This window comes from Podarcis cretensis (genome assembly GCF_951804945.1).
Source record: "Podarcis cretensis genome assembly, chromosome: 12".
NCBI classification, from domain to species: Eukaryota; Metazoa; Chordata; class Lepidosauria; order Squamata; family Lacertidae; genus Podarcis; species Podarcis cretensis.
The window spans coordinates 27,938,761-27,966,262 of NC_137181.1; the positions used below are offsets into that span (position 1 = coordinate 27,938,761).

Here is a 27,502-nt window from a genome sequence, read left to right on the forward strand (position 1 = left end):
GGGACCTGTAGTACAAAATAACAGCTGGAGACCCAAGTTTGGGAAACCCTGATCTAAAGATATGGAAGAAAGAGGGTAATAGAGAATGATACAAGTTGTTGCAAGATGTTTTCTCTTCTTTATTTTATTGTTATGATACAACCCTGAGATACCTCCTCACAAATAGGCCTCATAATCAATTAGTTTTAAGATGATGGGCCTTCTAAACTTTGTTTTAGAAGAAATAAACATTCAGCCTTCTAAACTATTACAATATTAATTTGATTGAGCGTTGGTCATTTATTTTGTATTTTATGATTTTATTTTTTATGACGTTTCAATTATTTTTTGTATGCCACCATAATATTTTTGGTGATTCAAAGGTATTACTATAAATAAACTGTATGCAGTCACTGTACAAGGCCTTTAAATATGTCAATTTTACAGTTTCTGGGTAGTTCAAGAATAAATGGTATTACAAATAACCAACAGAGTTTGTTAGGAGGAAGTCATATGAGACCAACACAGTTTCTTTATTTAAATAAAGAAGTGGTTTAGTAGAAAAAGATGCTAATCGTATTTGGATTTCAGCAAGACTTTTAACTTCCTACAAAAGCTTGATATATATGAGTATAAGGTAGATGAACAGTTAGTTGAAAACTGTACTCAGAGAGTAATAATTAACAGGTTTTAACTAGATTGTACTCTACTGAAATCAATGGAGTTTGATCAGCAGCAGTACTGGGTGGGATGGAATTATCTTTTGCACAAAATAATCCCATCCACCATCTTAAACAAACTACAGTTTACCCAGTCTTCCTAATGACAAGACAGATCTTTCACTGCATCTAAAAAAGGCAGAAAATAAGGGTTTTCAAACCTACTTGACTTTGCACATATAAAATTACTTTGTAAACACAAATGTTACTGTTTATCTTAATGGATTCCAAAATAAGACACTCAATGTGAAGATTTATTATGATTAATTATATACTTCAGAATTGCTTAGAAGATGTCACAAAAACTCCCAAGCCTGATTCTTTCCAAATTCTATCATGATTCTTGGTATGTACGGGCACGATTTTCTATGATTAATCACCATTCAGACTTGAACCTCACATTATCACATATCTAACATGTTACTCATCTGAAGAAATGTATGATTAAAAGTACTGAGACTACACCCATAAAAGTGGTCAACGAGTCCTGTTCTCCAGCTATCACAATTACCAGCAAGAACACAATGAAAATAATGTAGATTTGAACACACAAGACTGTCTGGTTGCTGCCAGGAAGCCTTGCACTGTTTTGAACAAAACTAAACTAAAGTTGTCATGTATCAGAGCAGCAATAATGAAAATAAGTCAGTTCTATTTTCTGACTTCTCCCACAATCAACCAACTTCAGAGTGATGAAGGACAAGAATTGCTGACAGAAATGGGACTACCACTGTGGACTAACAAGTAATGGCTCCTTTGGAAAGAAGGAAGGAGTATGAATTTATTTTTAAAAATTAAAAAGTAATGTACTTCCAGGCCACATACAGCTGGGTTCTATACCATCTGTCAATCAATTGAGGTTCTGTTTCACTAGATGGCTTGTGTCCAACATACTTGCCAGACCACCACCTATCCCATGACCGACCATGATTTTAAGGTATGCTTTAGACCGATCCTTAGGCACACTGAGACATGAAGGGCAAGTCTGAGCATCTTTTGGAAATTTTTATTTTTTTTTAAATCAGGCAGAGATTTTGGTGGCCTGAGTTAAGGTTGCAGCTGAGCAAGATTTCAACCTTTAATATTTTTATTTACATGTTCATTTTGAATTTTACATATTACTTTTAACATTTTAAGCATTAGAAAGCTACTTAACCAAGAACAAATTCTGAGCTTTCTAAAACTGCAGAATTGTCCTGCCTAGTATAAAAGATTCTTATTGCCACATAGGCAGTGTTTAGTAGCGCTAAAATAGCACCAGCTTTTACTAGGCACAACTAATACCCAGGACAAAAGAGCTTCTCTCTTTCTATTCTTCCCTTTTTGTGCTGAAAAAGACCACAGCTTACATGTGGCTCCATGCCCATCCACTCAAATACTTAAGTCACACACCTATGCCTCTGGAGATGGATGTTTGAATGCGTGGGAGGCAGAGCTCAAGAAAAGGTGGGTTAGGCAGGTTGGCAAAACATACACTTGAGCAAACTTCAAATTCATTTCAGACAACTATTCTAGTGCTCAATCGAGCCACATACCCCAAACATGATGCTCAGAACACCCAAACTGTGTAACTGGGATACAGTTGGCCATATGCCTTGCCACCGCCCCCCGCACCTTCCTCACCTGACCACGTTGGGATGCTCAAATGTTTCCAGATGCTTCAATACAGCCACCTCACGTATGGTGGAAAGTGGCATCCCCTCTTCGTTTGTCTGCACTCGCACCCTCTTCAGTGCTACAAAACGTCCACCATTCTTCAGGTCCCGGGCCTTGAACACCTTCCCATAGGCTCCTTCACCAATCTCAGCTACGCATTCATATTGTTGATCAGCTAGGGTCATGCTGTCCTTCTCCATGGTGACACCGCTTTCCTTCTTCCCCAGTTTCCTTCTGTGGTGTTTCAGGTGCTGTGGCTGTTGCCCTTGTTCCCTATGTGCAAATCTGTCCTTAGTTGTTATTGGAACAGGGTGTCCAGATATTTTGACAGATGGAGCAGCCTGCAGGATGGTTCTTGCACCCTTCCAGAACTGTAGTAATGCCCACGTGAGCCTTCTTGCTTAGCCAGTGGCAATTATCTGGTAGTCTTTGGAATCATTATCTTTGTAAAGCTAATGAGATCTAAGGGACAAAAAAACAACCACCAAAGAGAACATAATTAGTATTAGGAGTATCTCTCCACCGGCTTCCATAATAGAATATTGCCATTAAACACTTTGTCTGCACATTTAGTTGGCATATGTAATACTACTGGCTTGCACACATTTAAGTGAAATGAGCCCTTTAAACAGTGCAATTACAAGAGGCAATGGGATGCAGATCAAGGGGACAGAATATTTGTGCTCTGTGAACTGAATTAAGTTAAATATTACACTTGGACTTTATTATAAAAATTAAGAAATGTGCATTCTGCAGTTCATTCAGAATAATTTAGTCTGGTTCCAGAAATAAACAACCATCATTAAAAACATGGCAGGTAAAGCAGCAGCAGATTAAAAAACAAGCACAGCAAAATGGCAGAAAACTCACAAATCAAAGGCACATTGAAACAAGCAAGTATTCCATAGATAGCAAAAAAAAAATAAAAAAATAAAAAAAAATGAAAAGAGAGATAGCCTGACAGATCTCCATAGGAATTTATTCCACAGTCTTGGTGCACCAATTAAAACACCCTGTCAGGAGTGCCTGCTTGTCTGATCTCAAGTAAGAAACTGGCATTATTTAAAACAACTGGCAGTGTTAGGCAGGTTTGGGGAGGTATGTGTGTCTCATTAGGTCTTCATTGATAATAGAAGACATAAAGAATCCTAGACAGATTTCTGTGCTTCAGCAGATGCAACTGCCTGCTAACAAATTGTTCTCTTGCAAGTAAGGTTTTTAAAAAGTTTTTCCATGTTGTACAATGCTATGCTAGGGAGAAATTCCCGTCCTTGCCCTAAACCTGTGGGTTGGCTGAATGGCACAGAAAGTATTGCATGGCTAGGATGCAACTAAACATGCTTGTCTGGATAAGCAGTAGTTCCTGGTTCCATAAAGATAAACCATGGTTAGCTGAAAATGGAAGAAAATGTTTCTAACCTCCTCCACGCAGGTAAATCTTGATGGGGAGCGATGATTTACAAGTTCAAGGCTAACTGGGGTCTGCTGTTATAACTGAATTCGCAGACAACCAACAAAGCACAGTTAGAGTCACTGCTCTGCCTCAGGGTGACTGTCCCGCAATGACCAAAACACCAAGTCAGGGGCTACAGTGCTACCAGCTAAGGAGCCAGACAAAGTTCCTAAGCCAGATGCTGGTGATCAGATCATTAAACCTGATAAACATGTGCCCACTGAAAGAGCTCCCCAAAGCATCTGGTCTGAGGAACCAAGTGCCCCCCACAGTATCACACAAGACCAATGGTGCAATATATTTTTGGTGGTTCAAAAACATTCTTATATTAAGAAACATGCCAAGTGGGAGGCCATGGAAAGCAGGAGAAGTGTCTGTCTTCATGCTAGAGTTGGCCCCTTAAGAGGCTCTGTTTTCCACAAGAAGACAATGACCTTTTATCCACACACTCCGTGTCCAAGCAGATTTTTTCAAGGAAAGCTCTGGGGTGAAAAAAAGAGTACTTAGACACAGAGCTTTAAAGCGTGGGCCTGTGCCTGGAAAGCGTGGGGCAAAATTTTAAGTGTTGATAAGCCCTTAGCTAAGATGGAGTGGACTGCTGCTTCCAGCCCTTGTTGGATGGAGGAGTTGCTCACTAGGAGCTATCCGTGGTGCTGCAACAACCAACCTGTGTTGCTGTCTTTCCCAATGGACACCTCCCAAGTTCTGACCAGATAGAAAATTAAACAGGCAAGCACCACTAAACCATGGTTTGCCTATTATATGCCTGGAAGCTGAAACCAAAATGTGGGTTTCCTGCTACATCTAAGCCAAGTCACAAACACAAATCAGCAATAAATATTCAAAAATATATTTAATATACCAAGAAAAACAACAGCACAAGCTGTACCCTTAAAACCCCAAAGGTTTGATGAAATAATTTTTTTTTAAAGTCCACCTAGCCTTTAACAAACAAAGAGAAAGACCTCTTGGAATTCAGGTCCAGGGTCACTACAGAAAAAAGAAAACAAACCTGTTTCTTGTGAAATACAACCTACCATCCAGAATGGACAGAACCTGGATGGCTCCATCTGCAGGTTTCAATTCTCAAGGGACAACACATGGAATAAGACACTTCCTGGGATAATCAGAATACTGTGTTTTAGGGCTTTATAGGACAAAACCGTCACCTTAAATTGGGCTAAGAAACAAATTGGTAGCTGCCTAGTGCCTCATGCCAGCTAAAGTTTCTGAAAGATCTTCACGGGTAGAGCCATGTAATCTAATCAGCAAGTCGGTATAACATGCATGACAAGTGTCCAGATCCACCAACATGTACTCAGACTAAATAGAAAGGAGCTGGGCTTAGATTTAGTCTGAGACCACTTCAGTAACTGCTTGCACAGCTGGCAGCATTTGACAAAATCTTTAGGACACATGGCTCACAATGACCATGAGTACTTAAATTCTGAACGTGCATTATTAACTAGCCGGATATTAAGTTTCATTTTCTGAATCATGCAATTGATTTTTCATTGCTGATATAATCCTCATCCCATTTTGTGAGCTACTCACAAAAGGCTGTACCAGTAAAGCCTGAGTTTTACATTAATATTATGCTCTTTCAGATTAGGTAATATATAATCGCTGTAGTTCCATTTATTGGATTGAAAACTGAATATAATATTTTATCATTTGTGGCTAAAAATGGAGCACAATCCAATCAACGTTAAGCACAGTTAAACCTTACTGCTTTAAGTGGGAGAAATTTAATCATGGCAGAGTGTTTAACATTCCCACTGCAGCCTGCAAGACTTTTAATGCTGTATCTTGCCCTATTATGATAAACATTCAGTAATACTTTTATTACTCCTCTGGATTCATTCATCTCTTCACTGTGCAGCGAAGTGCTTGTCACGAGACAGGTGTTTACATTCCACAGTCTGTGCTGTTGGAGTTTCTCACGGGAAAGGAGACTGGATGTGACGTACACTGGTTTCCTGTTTTTCACTGTTCTCACAGAGTTCTCTCCGTGCTTTAGAGGAGAGAGGATGCTTTCTCTGCTCCGGCAGAGGCAAGATGTTTTTCTGTAATCTACCAGCTTTGAAGTGTAAATAAAGTAATATAGAGTATGTGGCACGTACTCCTCATCATTCCGCTGTGCACGGGCTACTGCAATTTTAACATTCCTGGTTATCGGGCCCAGAAAAACGCAGTCAAAGTGACGGATGGATTTCGGAGTGCCGGCAAAGAATGCAAAGGAATGCAGAGGGACGGATCGGACGATATCTCTGCGCGTCAGGATGATTGATGAGAGGTATGTTGCTCATGCTCCGGGCAGCCTGCCAGCTTCTAATTAATGGCTTTATGGCTGGACTCTGAACTTTTATGGCCATTTTGCCGGGCACAGGCAAAGGCTCAAAGGAACAAGCTCCTATGCTGGGGAAACCGAAAGTAACTTTAAAAAGTGCTTTTGGAATAAAGCAGCTGCAGCACTGACGCAGCATGATTTAAAGCAGCAGAGATGACGCAGAAGGCTAATGCCAGAGTCATGATGGCCCTTCAGGATGCTTGTGGGATTCCTAAGCTCAATAAGAAAAACTATGCGGACTGGGTTCTCTATGCAGAGGCTATTCTGCGGAAAGAGGGTCTGTTTGAAGTAATTACAGACACCCCCCAGCTCCAGTTACAGATGCATGGGAAGCTAAAGATTCCAAAGCAAGGGGAACTCTTACATTGATAGTATCTCCAGAAGAGCTCTGTCTATTGCGTGATAAGACCTCAGCCAGATAAATTTGGGACGCTTTGAGAGAGGCTCACTTGAGGACAGAAGCTGGATCCACTATGTTTTACTTTACCAAGCTGCATAATATGGCTCTTGCTGAAGGTGGAGATGTGCGTACACATCTGATGGAGATGCAGAATCTGAGACATGAGCTGCAACAGAGAGGACTCAACTTTCCAGAGGCTGTGTATTCCTTCATGATACTACAATCTTTGGGTTCAGGTTGGGAGTCTGTTGCCACTCAGATTGCTGTACAGCCAACTGCTCAGCTGACAAGTGGACTATGTTACTGCCGTGATTCTGAATGAAGCAGACCGCTGGGGTGCTAGCTGCATGGGAAAGGGGGAGTCTTCACAGACGTCATCCCAGAGTGCAGTGGAACCACCAGATGGCGCCAAAGCTTTGAAAGCAGTGAAATGCTACTCGTGTGGACGTCTAGGCCATATGAAGAGGGAATGCAGATATCCCAGGGCCAAGACAGAACACCGCAGCGAAAGCTCATCGCGTGGAAAAGGCCAAAGCAAAGGCAAAGGTCCGGTGTCCAGGACAACGCAGCACAAGGCAATGGTCTCACGCTTCACTCCAGAGGTTGCAAAGGTCCAGAAGATGTCTAGATCTTTCTTCGTTGTTGATTCGGCTGCAACGCACCACATGTGCAACGATAAGTGACTGTTCGTGTCTTTTACACCGCAGGAAGGTGCAATTCACCAGGCGGATGACCACACAATCCCCAGTAAAGGCTACGGAACTGTTGTTCTTCACAGTTTGGACTTATCGATACAGGATGTGCTTTATGTACCGGATGCCAAACATAATCTGCTCAGCGTTGGACAGCTGAATGAGCGGAAAATTGACGTTTCCTTTAAGAACAAAAGGTGCATCATCACAAAGAAAAATGATTATGTATTGCATGCTGAATATGTTGATCGTTTGTATGTTTTGTATTATGATGATGTTGTGCAGGATGACACTTGTTGCATTGCAGGTTCTAACAAAAGTTTGCATGCAGAATGTATTCATGATTTTCATCGAAAATTTGGTCATTTGAATTTTGAGGCAGTATCTAAAATGCCTGCCTTGGTTGAAGGTATGACTATTAAACCCTGCAGGTACCACATGAAGTGCAAGGCATGCGCAGCAAACAAGGTGAAAATGGCTGCGAAAGGTAAGGTGTCTAGTAGGCAAGCTACAGAACCATACCAAATTGTTCATGCTGATTTGGTTGGACCACTAGTGCCCTCTTTGGGTGGAAACAGGTACTTCATGGTTCTCATTGATGCATTTTCCAGGTATATTTATGTGTACAATCTCAAGCAGAAATCAGAGGCTTTTCCAAGGTTCAAGGAATTCTGTGCTTGGTTGGAAAATGTGCATGGTAAGAAGATAAAAATTATTTTCACTGATCGCGGGGGGGGGGGAGTTCACTTCTCAGCAGTTTGAAGCTTTTCTGTCTGAGAAAGGAATTCAACATGATTTGTCTAGTCCTCGCTCGCCATGGCAGAATGGACTTTGCGAGAGGGCAAATCAAACATTGCTTCAAGGGTTAAAAACCTTGCTGCATGATGCCAATCTTTCAGAGAGTTATTGGGCCGAAGCTCTCTCGTGTTTTACTTACAGTTATAATCACAGGTTATCTTCAGCGATTGGTTGTACCCCCTATGAGAAGATGTTTGGCAAAAAGCCATACATCAAACACATGAAAATTTTTGGTTCTGACATGTGGGTTCACTCACCACAAAGCTCCAAGTTAGACAAGCGTGGATTGCATGGTATCTTTCTAGGTTATCAGAAAGGTTCTTACAGAATAATGATGACTGACTCTAAGACAATTAAGCTCACAAGAAGTGTTGAGTACAATGCCAAGTGGGGGGAGAATGTGGGAATTTTCCAATGTTATCCTGATGACAGTGATGAGACTGAGGATAGTCAAAAGCAACCGCAACAACCCACACCCACTGATGAAGGTTCTGATTCTGAGTCTGAAACTGAATCGGGTGATTCAGAGGATTTCAAGAGTGCGAAAGCCTCTATGCGACCCTCTGAAAGCTCTGATCAAGAATTGGAAGAACCATTGTTCACAATAGGTCGCTTTTCTCCTAAGAAAGAAGAGGAGAGTGTTGAAGACCTAAGGCTAATTCGCAGGTCACAAAGAGCAACAAAAGGCAGACCTCCAAAGAGATTTGCTGATGAGTTTGCCAAGATAGCAGTAACAGCTGTTAAAAGCTCCAAGAAGGTATTTGAACCTTCAAGTTTCCAAGAAATCCAGGATTTGGATTCAAAGGAAGCTGAGCCATGGTTAAATGCCATGAAGGCTGAGCTTGATTCCTTAGAAAGGAACAAAACATGGGACCTTGTTCCAGTAGTTCCAGGAATGAAACTGCTTGGAAGCAAATGGGTCTTCAAAGCGAAGACTGATAAAAATGGCAAGATAGTCAGACACAAAGCCAGATTGGTAGCCAGAGGTTTTGCACAGGTACCAGGTGAAGACTATCACGAGACCTACTCACCCACAGTGAGGTATGAGAGCATTAGGCTTATGCTCAAGCTAGCTGCAGAGGAGAATTTACACATTAGTCACCACAATGTGAATACAGCTTTTCTGTACGGATCTCTAGATGAATCACTTTATATGCTTCCACCTGATGGCGTACAGGTAAAACAGGGATTTGTTTGTGCTCTGAAGAAGTCCCTTTATGGTCTCAAACAAAGTGCACGGTGTTGGCACACAAAACTCACTGAGGTATTGTTTTCTCTAGGTTTTAAGCAAGGGAAAGCTGATCCATGTGTATTTGTCAAAGAGGAGGGGCAAAAGAAATTGTATTGCTTGTTTTATGTTGATGATCTTTTATTCTTTAGGGATGATGTCACAATGTACAATAACGCCCTAGCTCAACTGAAAGAGCACTTTGACATGAAAGATCTTGGTGAGGTAAACAACTACCTATCTCTGGAAATAGAAAGAGATCAAGATGGTAACATTCTTGTACACCAGTCACGGAAAATTGCTGATGTGTTAAGCAAACTAAACCTGATGGATGCTAACCCTGTAGACACACCGATGACAACAAGTTATCAGGTAGATGACACTGAAGAAGCATTTTCTGACACTACACTGTACAGAAGTGTGCTAGGCAAGCTAAACTTCATTGCCAGATGTTCAAGACCAGACATTGCTGTTAGCTGTAATTTACTAAGCAGACAAGTCAACAATCCTACTGTTAAGGATTGGAAAGCTCTGAAACGTATAGCGCACTATTTGAAAGGCACTATGCATTACAGACTGAGATTTAACAATCAGAAGTCTGGTGGTCTTGAGATATTTGCAGATGCAAGTTTTGGAAGTGACACTACAGACAGGAAAAGTACGTCTGGAGTTTGCTACATGTACAATCAGGGTCTATTTGATTGGTCATGCAAGAAGCAAACAACAGTTAGCTTAAGTACTTGTGAAGCTGAACTGAATGCACTGTCTTATTCACTCAAAGATTGTGAATGGTTGTTACAATTGTGCAAAGACATGAAAATTCCTGTCAAATGTCCAATCCAGGTTTACCAGGACAACAAAGCATGTTTGGCTTTGCTGAATTCTGAAGGTTGTAAGCAAAGCACGAAGCACTTGCAATTGAAGGTGCAACATGCTAGGGAACGTATTCAGAAGGGACTCGTAACGGTGTCCTATATGCCAGGTAATGAAATTCCTGCTGATGTATTGTCCAAGATTGTATCAAGGGATCAACACTGTACCTATGTGCAGAAGTTGGGTTTGTACTGATATTGTACGAACACGCTGCCCAGTGGTGTTCACAGAAAGGGGGAGGATGTTGGTTTCTGCTCTCTTCACTGTGCAGCGAAGTGCTTGTCACGAGACAGGTGTTTACATTCCACAGTCTGTGCTGTTGGAGTTTCTCACGGGAAAGGAGACTGGATGTGACGTACACTGGTTTCCTGTTTTTCACTGTTCTCACAGAGTTCTCTCCGTGCTTTAGAGGAGAGAGGATGCTTTCTCTGCTCCGGCAGAGGCAAGATGTTTTTCTGTAATCTACCAGCTTTGAAGTGTAAATAAAGTAATATAGAGTATGTGGCACGTACTCCTCATCATTCCGCTGTGCACGGGCTACTGCAATTTCAACAGTTTTTATGTAAACCACTCAGAGATTTTTTTATATATTACGTGGTATATTTTTTATACAAATACATTTCAAAGCTTGTTAATGCATATTTGGATGAGGACTGGATCATTTCTAAATACAAAAATATGGTAAAATTATGGAAGCCAGATAGTAGTACAGATAGATTTCTGTTCTTTCTCGTCCCTCAACCAAATTAAGATTGAGAAGGAAAAATGAAAACCAAGAGGTCACTTTGCTTGACCAAAGTAATCCAGCAAAGATGTGGCAATAGCAGGCCAAGTCTCTTATCTCTTAATTTAAGAGTTGTTATGCAAGATCAATGCTTAATTATGACTAGCTACAGCAGGGGACGCGGGTGGCGCTGTGGGTAAAACCTCAGTGCCTAGGGCTTGCCGATCGCATGGTCGGCGGTTCGAATCCCCGCGGCGGGGTGAGCTCCCATCTTTCGGTCCCAGCTCCTGCCCACCTAGCAGTTCGACAGCACCCCTAAGTGCAAGTAGATAAATAGGTACCGCTGTATAGCGGGAAGGTAAACGGCGTTTCCGTGTGCTGTGCTGGTGCTGGCTCGCCAGAGCAGCTTCGTCACGCTGGCCACATGACCCGGAAGTGTCTCCGGACAGCGCTGGCCCCGGCCTCTTAAGTGAGATAGGCGCACAACCCTAGAGTCGGACATGACTGGCCCATACGGGCAGGAGTACCTTTACTTTTTACAGCAAATCCATCTTTCAAGTAATGAATAGCAACAAATTTGCCTACATACAGATCACAACTTTCCTTTATTTTCAAATACTAATGATTAACCAAAGCATAACCAAGTATCAAATATTATTCATAACAGCCAATCTTAATCTTATCATGAAGGAGCCATTTTGAAAAACAATTATTTGCATTCATTTTTAATGTAGCAATTCTCAGACTATTGGCAACAGATTACAATGGCCAACATTTTACAAATAAATTAAAAAACAGAAATCAAAGCAGTCAGGTTTGGGAGACAAATTAGACAAAGCTAATGAAGGATGGCCATAAAACCACAACTTAGAAAAATATATACAGCAAGACTTTAGCATTACTTTTCCAATGTTCTTGGGTTATGCAGTTGAGTTTTTTTCATCAAGTGTATATCTGCCTCTCCTGTTTTGCTCCTGGACTCTTAGAACCTACCAGCCTCTAAGACCCTGGGTAAGCTTTCCCCTTGGTTTTTCCCAACACTGGTCCTGCCTTTCACCTCCCTACCAGATCTATTTCTGGATCTACTAACTGGTATGTCCCTTGTCCTTCAGCTACTTTTCCTCTAATCTTGTTTTCACTCTTTTCTCCATACAGCCTTCCTCGCAGATCTGCTTTTCTTTGTCATTTGTGCTAAAATACACAGCTTTCTTTTTAAATATTGTACGACTTTGCAAGTCTGTATTTCACACAAGTTTCTCCTTCCCTCAACCCTCTGCATCCTCCATCTAGTCTACCCTACCTTCCAGGCTCTCTGACTTTTTGCCTTCTTATATCATTGGTTCTCTTCTCATTTTGTTTCCTTCCCACCTTTCACCTTCCACTCCTAGCACCCATGAGTTGCCAAAGGATCCTGCCTCCATGTAATGGATGTGGTCTTCCTTCCCCCAATGTAGGCTTTCATTTCCCATATTTTAAGCTCAACTGACAGAACTTTGTTGCTGACAACTTCTTGAACAATTCAAAGGTTTATGAAGAGTCCATGATATCACAGCAGCTTATCCAATAGCTAAATGGCACATTTTAGCTGATTAGGAGGATCAAATTAAAATCAAGTGTGTCTTCTTTGGAACTTTAGGTAAAACACTCAAATTTATATCATAGAAATATCTCTGTCCTGATTTTAGCTTCAAGTAAATTCACGGCACTTCTATTTTAATCAACAGAATAGATAATGTTTCATTATTCCTTCCAATTTTGATGATATGGAGCTCCTGCCACCCTCCATTTGTTGATATGTAGACACCTACTGTGTAAATGCCACATGTTCTACCAAAAACAATTCTGGGAATTGTAATTTTATGAGCTTCTGAGGATTTTGGTTACAGGTCTTTAGGCTTCCACTAACTTCACTGAACTAAAATTCCCAGAATTCTTGGAAATAAGAATGATCAAGTTTATAATGTGGACATGCCCTGTTCTATAGAGATGTCATCAGTGTGCTAGAAGGGAAAGAGAAAAACTAGAACTGTGATTCTACATATCCTTATCTAAGAATTAACCCTAATGAAAACAGTGGGATGCTGCTGAGTAAACATGCACAGAATTGGGCTACAAGTGTCACAAACTGGGCAGGGACGGAAACATAGAAGAGGAACTCGCCATGTCCAGTTCAACTACTTTTTCAAAATATATTCCAGAGCAGGGTGAGGCATATGTTAAATTTTCACAAGGCCAGGCTAAGAGCATGTACCATGAGATGAAAGGGAACTTGGTGAAGTGAAGGAAGGTTAAGACTAAGAACATAAGAAGAGCCTGCTAGACCAAGTCAATGGCTCATCTAGTCCAGCTTTCTGTTCTCACAATGGCCCATCAGATGCCTGTGGGAAGCCTGCAAATAAGACATGAGTGCAATAGCACTCAGCCCACCTTCTATTCTCAGCAACTGGTATTGAGAGGCAAGATGCCTCTGACAGAGGATGCAGAACATAGCCATCATGGCTAGTAGCTGTTGACACCTATTAGAACTACAACAATGTTAACTGATATGAAGCTAGATGAAGATGCAAACAGTTCTAAGAACTAGGCAGATGCTACGCATTGTGAAATGAGTAGAGAACATATAAAGATGGATATTTATATCTTATCATGCTGTGTTATAGAGCCCTTAAGTAACCAGCAGTTCAGGACTCCTTATGGAACTCCAGTAAGGCACAGAATGTATGTAACAGTGGTTTAACATGTTGTAGAATGGACCTATAGGCTCATGAGAGAACTCAACTGAATAAACCAGATAATTGGGTAGTTCTCCCATTGCACTAACAGCACGGCAGTTGCCACTTATCAGTGCCCACATTTTAGACTTGTTCACATACTGGTTTGTGGTAGGGATAACTATTATCTCTGGAGAAACCACATTGTTTCTTTCTGGTGCTCACAATATTTTGCTTACGGATGTTTGTGATAACGTTAGTGGTGCCAATGTCTGAAAGTCTTATACCCAAACGGCTGTGACCGGCAAGGAAGATGCCATACGAGAAAGACAAGAGATAAGTAACAATTACCAATTGCTGTCTACTCTTAGACATAAAGATCAACGTGAACAAAAACACTTAGCAAGACAGCATGATTACCATAAAATACCCGCATGTTTAGGTGTTTGCTTCAACATTTTCCTTCTCTCTTCCCAGTACAATATTGATGAGTAGTAATAGAGCATGGCTAATACCTCATCTATATGTCATTTACCTGTTAGCAACAGCATAAGAAGGAATGCTCTATATTCTCTATATTTCAAAAGCTCACTTAGTAGAAAATTACTAATCATTTTCACCAACTTTTTTATCCAAACAATCGCATTCAGGTTGGATTTATGTAGAAAAATCATATTTGCATTTACTCACCAATTCTCACACATGGATGAGAACCAGCACACAGCATAAATGCATTTATTGAAATAACTGAGATCTTTATCCAAGTTGGTACCTGTATTGAATTGATTTTATGTATGTTCTGTTGTTTTAAAATGTATGTGTATGTTATGTATGTGTGATTTCATACATGCAATTGTTTTAACTTTTTATATATGTATCTGTTTCATATATATTTCCATTATGTTGTAAATTGCTTTGCGAAGCAATTCATACATTAAATAAATTGTCTTCCTCATCATCTTGGCAGTGAAGTCAAGCATGATTTAAATTGTGTTGGGAACAAAACTGTATTATTCTGAAAACTGGTCTTTGGAATGCTTAAATAGTGGTAAAGAGGATGGCATGCTAATTTTAGTCTTCACAGGTGACCAGAACAGATCAATACAAAATTAAGACTTTTTCTGTGGTAACTATAGACACTGTATTTCTGTTCTGATATGCAACTATTTGACATAATTTTTTTAAACCTTCAATTGTGTGATATAGTTCTTATTTTGACATATTATTTTAGCCCTACTTTATCACTTCTGTTTGGGGGATACAAAGCTGCCTCATGCCAGGTCAAAATACTTGTCCAACTAGCCCAATATTGTCTACTTTGGCAGGCAGCAGCTTTCCAGAGTCTCAAGCAGAAGTCTTTCCCATCACCTGCTACCTCTTTTTAAAACTTGAGACGCCAGAGATTGACTCTGGGACTTTCCACATAAAAAGCATGTGCACTACCACTGGGCTATGGACCCCTGTGAAAATAGTTTACTTGCATTTCACATGTGCGTGTAATTTCATTTTTAGTAACATATTGCATTATATGACTTTCGAAGACCATGTAACTGTGCGTGCGCATATGTTCGACCTCTGGCTAAGTTCTATTACCCAAGCTTCGGAAACATCTGAGTAACAATGACAACAGTTATTCTAGAGTAACTGCTCTATGGCAGCCTTAGAGCAATCTCATATGTGGCATGTGTAAAAGCACCTTTGAGCCTATATTTTGCTATTTGTCTAAATGCATCCATGTTTCTAAGGTGGATGCAAAACAGAAGCCTTTTCAACCTGAATGCACATTCTTGCCAAAGTACACTTTACATCTGCACCACACATGCAAGAAACAAAAACAAAAACCCCCAACTCAAGACTTAGATATGAAAATTATTTTTAAAGCATATGCCAGAAACAACGAATAACTGAGTACTATCAGCAGCAGAGCTTAAATTTGAAACGGTAGGTGTACACTTCACATTATGCCTTCCTTGAGCCAGTTCAGGCATTATAGAGGCCAGCTAACCAGTTAGTAACTGCCCAGAGAAATAAGTCCAGTCATGTGAACAAGGTACCATCTAGCAAAGGCAGATCACAGTGGCTGCTTACATTACCCCCCCCCCCCCAATTTATGGAAGTAACTGCTATGACCACCTGCACCATTTTCAGATGGGAAGGCCAAAGAAAGAAAAAAAAAAGTCTGTTGAGCAGTAACATTTTGACAACCTATCCCATAAACCTTTGGTGTGTTGTGGCTATTTTATTGTGAGGCACAGGTACCCATGTGCATGTTAAACGCCTCTCTCTCTCTCTCTCTCTGTTATTCCCAAGTTATTTATTTATATTTATATCCCACTTTTCCTCCCACCACGGAGCTTTCCATGCTGCCTCCTATCGAGGACACCGCTTTAGCTTCCAAGCAAGGTTGGCTGCTGCCTCGTTTACCTTCACACCATGCCCTGATGGGCTTGAAATTGAGGTCCCGGCATTCTGACACGCACAGACACACACATATATAGATATAGATATATATACCAATTTTTAAAAATAATAATTAAAATTTTTTTTAAAAAAAAAACCTGAGGTGGACAAAACGAATAGCGCCGCGTGCCCAGCAAAGCGAAAAGTGGCGACTGCAGAGGCGGCCGGTGGGGAGGGGAAGGAAAAAAGCTCCACGTGCCCCCGAGCGAGCGAAGAGGATCCTCTGAGGGAAGCGCCTCGTCAGCCAATAGAAAGAGAGAACGGCCCGGGGGAGGGCGGAGCCGCTGGGTGCCTCTGGGATGGAGGTCGCCCCCAACCGACCAGGCGGCCTCTGCCTGCGTGTCTGTGTGAGGTCGGGAACGCGGGGCGCGCGGGGAGAGTGTGGGGGGTCGCCAGGGGGCGGGGCCTGCGGCTACACCGCCGCGCCTGCCTGCCAGCCTGAGGCGAGGGAGCCCGCAGCCCCGGAGAAGACTCGCTGCAAGGGAGGTTCCGCGAGAAGCCGCTACCGGAGGCTGCAAACGGGCCGGTTGGCAGTGGAAAGTTACCGGTCTCTTATAAGAAACGCACATCCTGGGTGTGGGGGGGGGGCGGGTTCTTACTTTCCTCCCTCCGAGCTCCTTTTCGAGCGCGGTTAACATCGCAACTTGCCCCCCTCCCAAGTCACATGAAGAATGCATGCGCGAGCCTGGTGCCCTGCGTGCTCGCCCGGCCGCCTTGCAACTGCACGGCAAAGGCGGGCGAGCCCTTCTTCCCTAAACATTTCGCACTGCAACGCCCCCCCCCCTAACTGGGGGAATCGGGAGGGGTGGGGGTGGCCGAGTATGCGTGGTAAGCGATTTCCACAAGAACAACGCCTCCCCGGGCGGGCGGGCAGCCCCCACCCCCCAAAATACTCAGACCAGGATCAAGACTCTCCATAATGCCCGCATGAGTCCTCATTCACCCACCCACATCCATGCATGCGCGCACACACACCCGCCCTTCCTGGCATTTCATAGAAAACGTGCTCGAGGACCACCCCAAAGCAGCTCCCTTATACAGCATGCACGCAATGGGAGAAAGGCAGAATAATTTTTTTCCCTCTCCGGGATGGGTGGTGGGCTCGATCCGGCACAATCTGCAAATTAATAAGGAATGTCTGAAAGGCGGAGAGCGAGATCTTGGGGCGGGGGGGGGGAGGAAAAGATTCCTGCTCCCACCCACTTTTCTCTCCACCCCCTACCCCTAAATAGGAAATTAGTGGAGCATTAAGTTACAGGGTCTACCCAGGAGAGCACATGGGCACTTTCCAAAGTACCTGATATTGCTCTGGAACTGCCTCGGTCTTCAGAGGAAAACTCCCACCTAAAGTGATCTCCAGGAGAGCTGGGCTTTAAAAAAAAAGGGAGGGGGTGAAAGAATGAAAAAGAAAAGAAAACAAGAAAAGATGGGGGAGAGGTTTCCCTCCCCCTCTTTTTTCCTTAAATAATCAGCATCTCATAAGAATGATGGGTCCAAGCAGCAGCACCGAACCGGATTCGAAGCGTTCACATGGTGATGGTGGCTGAGGTTGCAGGCTCAGGTCTCAGCAGGCACCGTGGCGGGGCCACACAGGTAGTCGCAGCGTCTCCTCTGGGGCTCTGCCTCTGCCCTGAGTTCGCATCTTCCTGCAAGCGGTAGGGCAGGCTGCACCTTAATGCACAGAGGATCTCGCCTCCTCCCCCCTCCCTTGGGGGGGGGAGAAGAAGGAGAGAGAGAGAGAGAGGCTTGTGCTAACTATTCTGGGGCTGATCAAAGCCTTGCAGCGATCAGTCTCCCGAGAGTGCGGGGCTCTTACACCAGCTCTCCACGCTGCCTGCCTGCTGCCACTCTTTTTCCTGCCGCCGCTTCTCTCTCTCTGCTCCTGTGCTCAGTCTGTGCTCAGTCTGGGAGTAGCAGCAGCAGCAGGAGTAGAAGAGTTTCCCCCCACCTCGCCTCCACTTTTTTTCCCCCTCCGTTTCCCACGCTGGCTGAATGTGACTTGACCCCGTTTCAAAAAAGTTTGACATAGTGCTTCAACATTTCCGCATTCCTCCCCGACTACAAAGGCAGCGGCCGCCTCCTTCTGCTTTCTGTCTCTGCTCTCTGTCTTCACACTCAATGAAATCCTTCATGTGCTCGCTGCCAAAAGCAGTCACATACCGCAAGGGTCGCAGCAGCCAGCGCAACGGCCAGGAGCAGGCGCCCCGGGGCAGGGGCAGCCCGGGGGGAAGAGGAGGCAGGCAGCCCTCCGCCGCGGGGAGGAGCGCGGGCGGAGGTAGCCCGACACGCTTGCGCTGCTCGCTGTGCTCGGGGCTGCGCAAATGCAAAGAAACGTTATTTATTGTCATTATTATTCCCTGGTGCTCGGGGCTGTACAGGCGCGATCATGCTATTACTGCTATATTATTAGTAATATTACTACCGAGTGTTCACTGTTCTACAGCTGACAAAAAATACTATTATTATTATTATTATTATTATTATTATTATTATTTTACATTATTATATTTTATTATTATATTATATTTTTTCAAAGCACCTTGTACAGCACAAATATTATTGTTGCTGCTTAAGTGCAAATATTGCTGCTCTTAGTATTATTAGTCCCCAGTGCTCAGGGCTGTACAAATGCAAACATATTTATTATTGTTGTTGTTGTTATTATTATTATTATCATCATCATCATCATCATCATCATCATTGCTTGTGGGAGCTTGGTGCTGTGCAAATGTGAAAATATTACTATTCATTTATTATAATTGCTACCAAGTGCTCAGCGCTGGACAATGATTATCATTACTGCTCCAGAGTGCTCTGTGTGGTACAAATGCAAAAATAAATAAATGATTGTTGTTGCTGTCATGGTTAGCGTATATTATAATCATCACTGGTATTAATTTGGTTCCTTTAGTATTAATTGGATGGTCATGGCTGCTGTGAAAATAGTTTGCTATTATGAAGCAGGGACTTTCAGGCTCAACTCACATCTCACCTCAGATATTAACTCATTAGGTGCCCCAGATTCCACCAATCTGCAATATGGGGATAATTAATATTGACCTATGTATGGCTGCTATAAGGATTTCTGAAATAATGTATGTGGAAACTCTATGAATGCATTTCATTTTTTTCTTTATTGCGGATGCACATAATCCACCCCATAAATCAGTCTCCAGTGTATTCGAATGATATTGATAGTAACCACAACAATTACCATTCTGGGGGACATAGAAATCCTATTGTATGCTTATTTGGAAGTAAGCCCTAATGACCTCAGTAGCACTTTCTTCTGAGTAAACATGCATAGGCTCATGCTGTATAGTTGCAATCCCGTAGACTTACTTAAGAGTAAATCCCAATGAGCTCCATGAGGCATATTTTCAAATGAACATGCATAAAATTGGGAAACATAATATGTGGATACAATCTGGAAAATATTTTATTCCCAGGTGAATAATGGAACAGGTAGGTAGTCTTTATATTCCTATTCTGGGGAATAGGAACTCTTTCATGGCCAGCTTGTTCATGCAAGGGGAAAGGAAAGAAAATTGTTTCTTGAAGCGACAATTTGCAAGCAAATTCTGCCTGCTGTTTTTCACCATGTAATAATTAGAATAAAAAAGAATAAACATGGATTTCTGTATTTAAATAGGCTCTGAACTGCCGATACAAACATTTCTGATTCTCCCAAAATAATTTTTGGAGCCAAGAAATTAATGTAACTTATTTGGAGAGTTGCAAAAACAGATATAAAGTTCCATGCAGGAAAACAGCACTTAAAACATGTGACATTGCACAATGAGTTTTGGTGCTGCAGCATGAGAACAAATAGAGCCATGTGCACTTTTTCATGTTACAATATATACATAAAGTATTTCCCCATGTAGGAAAACTGTCCTGTGGCTGTAGAATGCCACAGATGTCATTCACTGCAGAGGCTAGAAGACATAATGCAAGTCCTACAATTATGTCAAAAAAATTAATAATAATGTGCTAAAGTTTTTGTATCATTTTCGAAGCATTGTGGGAGATATGTTGGTGGTGGTAGAACCCGAAGGGCCATCATCCAGAGCCAAGTACAAAATAGTAGCTAAGACAAGGATGAGGAAACTCTGGCCATCATAAGCTGTTAGACTCCAACTGCCACCACCCCTGACAATTGGCTGGGGCAACCCAGTCAGATGGGCAGCATATTATTGTTGTTGTTGGTGGTGGTGGTGGTGAGAGGTTGAGTCCAACAACATCTGAATGACATCACATTCTCTAACCCTAATTATACTGTGCCAAGTTCTTAAAACCAGAAATAAACATTTTGAATGACAGAGAAGAAGAAGAAGAAGAAGAAGAAGAAGAAGAAGAAGAAGAAGAAGAAGAAGAAGAAGAAGAAGAGTTTGGATTTGATATCCCGCCTTTCACTCCCCTTCAGGAGTCTCAAAGCGGCTAACATTCTCCTTTCCCTTCCTCCCCCACAACAAACACTCTGTGAGGTGAGTGGGGCTGAGAGACTTCAGAGAAGTGTGACTAGCCCAAGGTCACCCAGCAGCTGCATGTGGAGGAGCGGAGACATGAACCCGGTTCCCCAGATTATGAGACTACCGCTCTTAACCACTACACCACACTGGCTCTCAAGAGGTGGTGATATTATATTAATTTGTTATTAATGTACAGAAAAAAACCAAAACTGAATCTTTATAGAATAATAATCCAAGCTATCCAACTGTTACACATTAAAATCTACTTCAGTAGTTTTATTTGAACAAAAAACTCCCCAACCTCATAAAAAATAGACTGATGCTCTTGCAAAATTATGCTGCTTGTTAAGGCATAAAGTGAGCTTTGGATGTGTAACAATAATGATCCACTGATGCCCCAAAGATTTATGAAACTACAGTCCTGACCCCTGAGAACCACCATGGTTTAGTGGTAGAGAATATACTACACATGTGGAAGGTCCCAAGTTCAATTCTTGGTATCTCTAGTTAGAAGGACCAGGTAGCAGGTGGTTTTATTTACTTATTTTTGCTTTTATATTTCACATTTCCTCCAAGGTGTTCAAGATGGCATACATGGCAGCTTCCCCTCTCCATGTAGACAATACTTGACTGATGGATTTGGTATAAGGCAGCTACCTAGGTTCCTAACTCGGTAAATGATGTTTGCAATTCATTTATGGAAAATCACCTTGAGGAGGCAGTTAACTGGATAACAGATGTGCCAACCATAACCTTCAGTTGTTGCTTATAAGCTCCCAGAGGCATCTTTGGCTAGTGGTAGAGGAAACAAGAGGCTGGAATCCACCTCTGTGCACAAGCAGAAAGCACTTCCACACATGCACAGGGATATTTCCCTTGACATGTTCCATTGGGTGATGCTCTGGGGAAAGCCCAGCTTTGGGTGGGTGTGGGTGTGCTCACATTGCTGCAGCTGGAAGGGAGAGGTCCCTAGGTCCCTGTGCACAACCACGACACTGGAATGCTTTGAAATTCTAGACTAGATGGATCTTTTAAATACAAAACAAGATAGAGTAGAATGGATCCAGCATGACCGTTTTCATGTTCTTACAATCTAGGGGCATCCTTTGGGGAAGGGGGCCATAGCTCAGTGGTAGAGCATCTGCTTTGCTACAGAAGATCCCTGTTTCAGTCCCTCTGCATCACTGGGAAGGGTTGGGTAAGACTCCTGTTTGAAATCCTGGAAGTTTATTGCCAATTATTGCAAACAGTACTGAGCTTCATAAACCAGTGATTTAACTCAGTATAGTAGCTTCCTTAGTAAATCCCCACATTGTTGCATAACACAACCATAGGTGCATAACACATTCCTTGCATAAACATGATTTCCAGTCCTGTATGCACCACGCAGATATTTTTAAAAATTCATTTTCACTGCAGTGTTCTATGTAAACCTCACAGCTCAACACTACACTTCACTGGGGAGCAAGGAATCTTCTGCCATGTGTGTTTTTTCTTATAACCTTCCACGTCCCACAATCAACCTCCACTCCAATCCTTAATTTAATAGTTGTCTATAAGGGTAATTTATTGGATACTCTTAAATTTATTTATTTTTAAATAGGGTGTTACTGTACTCTAACTATAAACTGTTTTGTAGCATTATGCTTCTAAATCAAACCAGCATGTCAACAGCAGGCAGTGCTCTCGGAAGTCCCCGTGACTTAAATCCTATTTAATAATAGTAGTTAAGAATCTTTTGGCCAAGTTGCCAAACAAAAAGAGGTTCATTGTGAGCACAGGAAGGTGTGTTTTCCACATGTAAAGCCTTCCATCTGCATTCCAGCGAGTATACTGTCATCCTGTATGTGGCAATAGACATCTAACTCCCATTAACACCAGCCGACTTTCCCTTGCATGGAGATAATAATACATCCCTTAAAGCTTTTCTTTAATACCTTTTAATCCATCTGGTAAATGCAATGCAGATATGTGAAAACTGAATCTATGGAAAAAGAACTGAGGATGCAGAAACGAATTGTAAAGGCATTCCAAGTACAAAAATAAATTGTATATTGTATATAGGTAAAGGTAAAGGTACCCCTGCCCGTACGGGCCAGTCTTGACAGACTCTGGGGTTGTGCGCCCATCTCACTTAAGAGGCCAGGGGCCAGCGCTGTCCGGAGACACTTCCTGGTCACGTGGCCAGCGTGACATCGCTGCTCTGGCCAGAGCCAGAGCCAGAGCCAGAGCCGCACACGGAAACGCAGTTTACCTTCCCGCTGGTAAGCGGTCCCTATTTATCTACTTGCACCCGGAGGTGCTTTCGAACTGCTAGGTTGGCAGGCGCTGGGACTGAGCAGCGGGAGCGCACCCCGCCGCAGGGATTCGAACCGCCGACCTTTCGATCGGCAAGCCCTAGGCGCTGAGGCTTTAACCCACAGCGCCACCTGCGTCCCCCTATATATTCTATATTGTATATAGAATGCTATAAAAACCTGTGACCATCTGGGTGGGTGATTCAGTAATTATATAATGCCTATGAATGATGTCCATCAAGGCTTCATTATGAAGACCACCATCATAAGAGTTAACAGCGCACTAAAGGGCAACAGCACAGTCAAGAAATGAAATTCTGATTCAAAGATGCTGATGCACCGAAATGTAATAGACACAGGTGGTTCCATCTGCATAAACTCTTGAGATGTAGACAGAGAGGTCAAAGATGGATGCTGTTTGCAACTGTGTTTGGAAGTAGCTTCTGGACATTGCATCTGAGTTCAAAATAAATGTACTGTGCATTGCTGAGGTAGGTGGGTGGCCCTTCTGAGTTTGCATTTGCAAGTTCTTGGACATTTGGAGCAGTCATTGAACCCTACAGAAGTTTCTCACTTGTAGTACAAGGCAATATTATGGTTCCAGGACCAGCCCAAGTAATTTCGATGCTTGAGGCAGAGCAGCCAATGCCTGCCCCCAGCCCACTAGCCAAGATGCATAGTAATAAGGCTAAAGTTATCATAGCACCTAAGGAAAATAACAAACAATCTACAAACAGCTCTCCTCCCCTGAGAGTAAAAAGCAATAGCAAGAAATTAAATAACTTCACGACATCCCAAATCAGTTGCCTGAAGGCAGTTTCCTCAATCTGCCCAACAGTAAAAAGGTAAAGGTAGGACCTGCCTATTATCAGTTCTCCAGCTCTTTTTTTTGGGGGGGGGGGGTACGTGACAGGATGAGATCCATGACGTGGAGTTGGCTAGAAGCTTAGGTAGAACGTAAATGCTAAGGCTACAGGAGCAAGGACTTCAGCGTACTCCTGGATTCAACAACTGTTTTTTCCAGGTCCAGCTGGTTCACCAGCTACGACCCCTTTTGGACAGAAATGACTTGGCCACTATACTCCACCAACTTCCAGATTGGATTATTACAGTGTGCTGAATCTGCCCTTGAAGATGACTCAGAAACTTCAACAGATCTGAAATGCAGCAGCTAGACTACTGGCTGGGGTTCCATTTAAATATCATATCCTCCATGTTTTAAAATTGCTGCATTGGTTGCCAGTTCACATCTGGTGCCAATTCAAGGTGCTCACATTAGCGTTTAAAGCTTTAAGCTATTTAGGCTCCAGATATCCAAAAGACTGCCTCCTTCCTTAGAGATCAGCAGATGACTAACTGCCCTCAAAAGCTCAAGGTGGTGATGGCTTAGGAGAGTATTCTTAGTAGCAGCCCCAAAGTAGTGAATCTCCTCCCTCCATAGGTGTCTTCACTTTATAGTTTTAAAGTGAATGATACAGCTTTTTACCCAGGCTTTTGACAGCTGAGACGTGCTATATTTTTAGGACCCGCTCAATTTTTGTGATTGTTAAGTTGTGTAAACTGTTTTTATTGTATTTTTAAGAGTTGCGACCCACCCTGGGACCTTAAGGTGAAGGCGGAGGGGTGATAAATAGAACCATCATCATTATTAACAAAAACAATGGTCCAGGAAATCTCTTCTTTTGGGTAGCAGAGAGCACGGGAAGTCCATGTAGAACTGGGAACCGCTGATGTAGGCCATTTCACCGACAATTGCTGGCTGAGTTCAAGATCAGCAAAGAGTCTTGTGGGACCATAAAAGCTACAAAATAAATGTTATTTATAACTGATGGCTCTCAAAGCTCACCTTGAATTGGGGGCAAGGGGGAACAAAGGAGGAGGGGAAGGCACTACTGGCTTCGTTTTCAAGCAACCTTGTGGCTAAACAGTCTGTTTTGGGATCCCATACCCTCCAACATTTCTCCAATGGAAATAGGGACATCTTTTCCATAATGATAATTTTACTATTTATACCCCACACATCTTATTGGGTTGCCCTAGCACTCTGGACAGCTTCCAACATATATAAAAACATAATAGAGCATTAAAGAGTAAAAAACAACAACCACCTTACCTATACAGGATTGCCTTCAAATGGCTCAGGGGTTGGATAACTCCATACCTTCCAACATTTCTCCAATGAAAGCAGAAGGAAAATTGGGACAGGAGTGCTTTTCTAAATCAGGGACGTCCCTGGAAAATAGCTGACTTTCTTACTGCCATAGCCTGGAAAGTGTCCCTCCCTCTCTGCACACACTCCTTAGGAGTTGCTTCTTTATGCAGGGGAGAGAAAGAAAACTTTGTCATCTAAACCCACTGTAAAGGTAAAGGTAAAGGTAAAGGGACCCCTGACCATTAGGTCCAGTCGTGGCCGATTCTGGGGTTGCGGCGCTCATCTCGCTTTATTGGCCGAGGGAGCCAGCGTACAGCTTCTGGGTCATGTGGCCAGCATGCCTAAGCCGCTTCTGGCAAACCAGAGCAGCGCACGGAAACGCCATTTACCTTCCCGCTGGAGTGGTACCTATTTATCTACTTGCACTTTGACGTGCTTTCGAACTGCTAGGTTGGCAGGAGCAGGGACCGAGCAACGGGAGCTCACCCCGTCGTGGAGATTTGACCCACCGACCTTCTGATCGGCAAGTCCTAGGCTCTGTGGTTTAACCCACAGCACCACCCGCGTCCCTAAACCCAAACTTAGCTTTCTGTCCCCAGTTATTCCATAAACCGAAGCCCTTACTACCCTCTCTACATTTGAGTAGGTGAATCTATCTATTTCAGTTTCTTATCTTTCCAGTTTCCAGTTCTCCACATTAGTTTGCAATTAAAAAGAAAGCTCCTAATGAAAATTCATACACATTTTTGTGTATTTCCCCCCAGTATACACATTTGTGTGTGCAACTTTCACCTACTATTTCACCTACTCACAAGTTCATTCCACAAATATATGCATTCTTATGCACACTTTAGTATATGCATGGGGTGGGGGGGAGAGAAAACTGCATTGTGAATTTCAGAGGAGGGCAAATTTCAAAAGATGCCTATTTTGATTCACATATTGTTTCAAAAATTGTGAATTAGGCATAATTTTTTTAAGGGTAAACTGAATCCAATCCCCCCTGTCTCTAGCCAGTACACTATTTAAAGCAACTTCCGAATACTTATTTGGACATATGGAGAGCATATACTGACATACTTCCCGCCATCACAATTTAATCCCAATTTACATTTCCTAAGGAAAATCTATTGCTAGTAACTCATTTGCAATATCTGAATGACCCTTTACAATATTAACCCCCTCACCTGGCAGTGGTACCATGAGGGCAGGACATGCAAGCATAAATCAAGGGTTCTACTTAGTAAAATGAATAGGTTGGTCCCCCAATAAAACACCTTACAATGTTTTGAAGTGAGTGAAGCAATATACATTACTCTATAAAGAGTGGTGTGTGGGTGTGTGGGGGAGAGAGAGAGAGAGAGAGAGAGAGAGAGAGAGAGAGAGAGAGAGACTAAAGCCATTGTGTAGCATCCAAAATTACTAAAGCACACCTCTGTAAATCAAGCCTCTATCCAGTTTCCAATGAATACAACAATGGCTGATTTTTGCTCCTCTTCAGGATTCATCCACATCAACATTTAAAGTACTATTATACCACTTGAACAATTCTGAAGTATCTTAGGAAATGTAGTTTGTTAAGGTTGCTGAGAGTTTTTAGGAGACCCCTCTGACAGAGCTACAATTCTCAAAGTTCCCCAAGAAGAGGGATTGTTTGTTAAACCACTCTGCAAACCTTAGCTTTCTGAGGGGAATAAAGGGCTCCTAACAACTCCCAGCATCCTTAACCAACTACAGTTGCCAGGGGTTTTTTGGGGGGATGGAGGGGAGCCATGACTATTTAAACTAGTTTGATACTGCGTTAAATGTACAGTGCCGATATGACCTGAGTGTTGTCACCCTACTTTGGCTTCAGCATTCTGTTTTGAAAGGGTTCTCTTAAGGATTTGGTTTGCAAAAATAAATACAAGATCAAAATGAGGAATAGCATGAAGAACAATTCAGTCTCAAACCAATTTATTAACATAAATTAAATAGGGGCTCCCAAAGGATTTACATGTCAGTGTGCGAGGGCAGAGCTCGGAGCGCTGCCCTCTCAAACAAACATTTTAATCTGTAGTAACCTAGTCCTTGAACGCTCTTAGCCTTTATGAGTAACCATACTACTTTAACACCTGCCACTTAGAACATGATATCATTGCAGTTAACTGCTAAATGACAGGTGTTCCTGCATCTCTCGTGCTTTCCTTGCTTAGGATACAATGGAAACTTATAAATTTGCAGGGTGTGGAGGTGGAATTACTATCATGGCCTTTAACTGTTCCAAACCAATCTGTGTGTTTTTTCAAACTGTGCTCCACAGACCTCTCAAGGTTTACCAAGGTTCCATGATGGTAAAATCTGGTATGGGATATAGTATTCTAGCTTGTCAGCCATCACTAATCTTCTCTCACATTGTCCAGTTAGCAGAAGAACAGCAAACAAACTCTTCTGGCCCTGCTTAGGGGCGCATGCCTCTCACTTACATATTCATTCATTTCCTTACTACACTTAAATATATTCTGCCAAACCCTGTCATGGTGTTGAAGAAAGAAAATA

The 27,502-nt window shown here is 42.4% G+C and overlaps 1 protein-coding gene across 4 annotated transcripts in view; it reads right to left on the reverse strand.

The window, feature by feature from the left end:
- Nucleotides 1-18,475, reverse strand: part of CDK6 (cyclin dependent kinase 6) — a 106,155-nt gene extending 87,680 nt beyond the window's left edge. The window contains exons 1-2 of one of the 4 annotated variants that reach the window (XM_079948458.1): nucleotides 17,341-18,475; nucleotides 2,322-2,816 (exon numbers count right to left, since the gene is read on the reverse strand). In XM_079948458.1, the coding sequence (XP_079804584.1) occupies nucleotides 2,322-2,554 (233 nt within the window). In that variant the 5' untranslated portion in view covers nucleotides 2,555-2,816; nucleotides 17,341-18,475. Of the gene's footprint in view, nucleotides 1-2,321; nucleotides 2,817-4,819; nucleotides 4,925-16,007; nucleotides 16,093-16,141; nucleotides 16,354-17,340 lie in introns of those variants that run through there. The other 3 variants (XM_079948460.1, XM_079948459.1, XM_079948461.1) reach the window with 3 other exon arrangements.
- Between the last annotated feature and the right edge of the window lie 9,027 nt (nucleotides 18,476-27,502).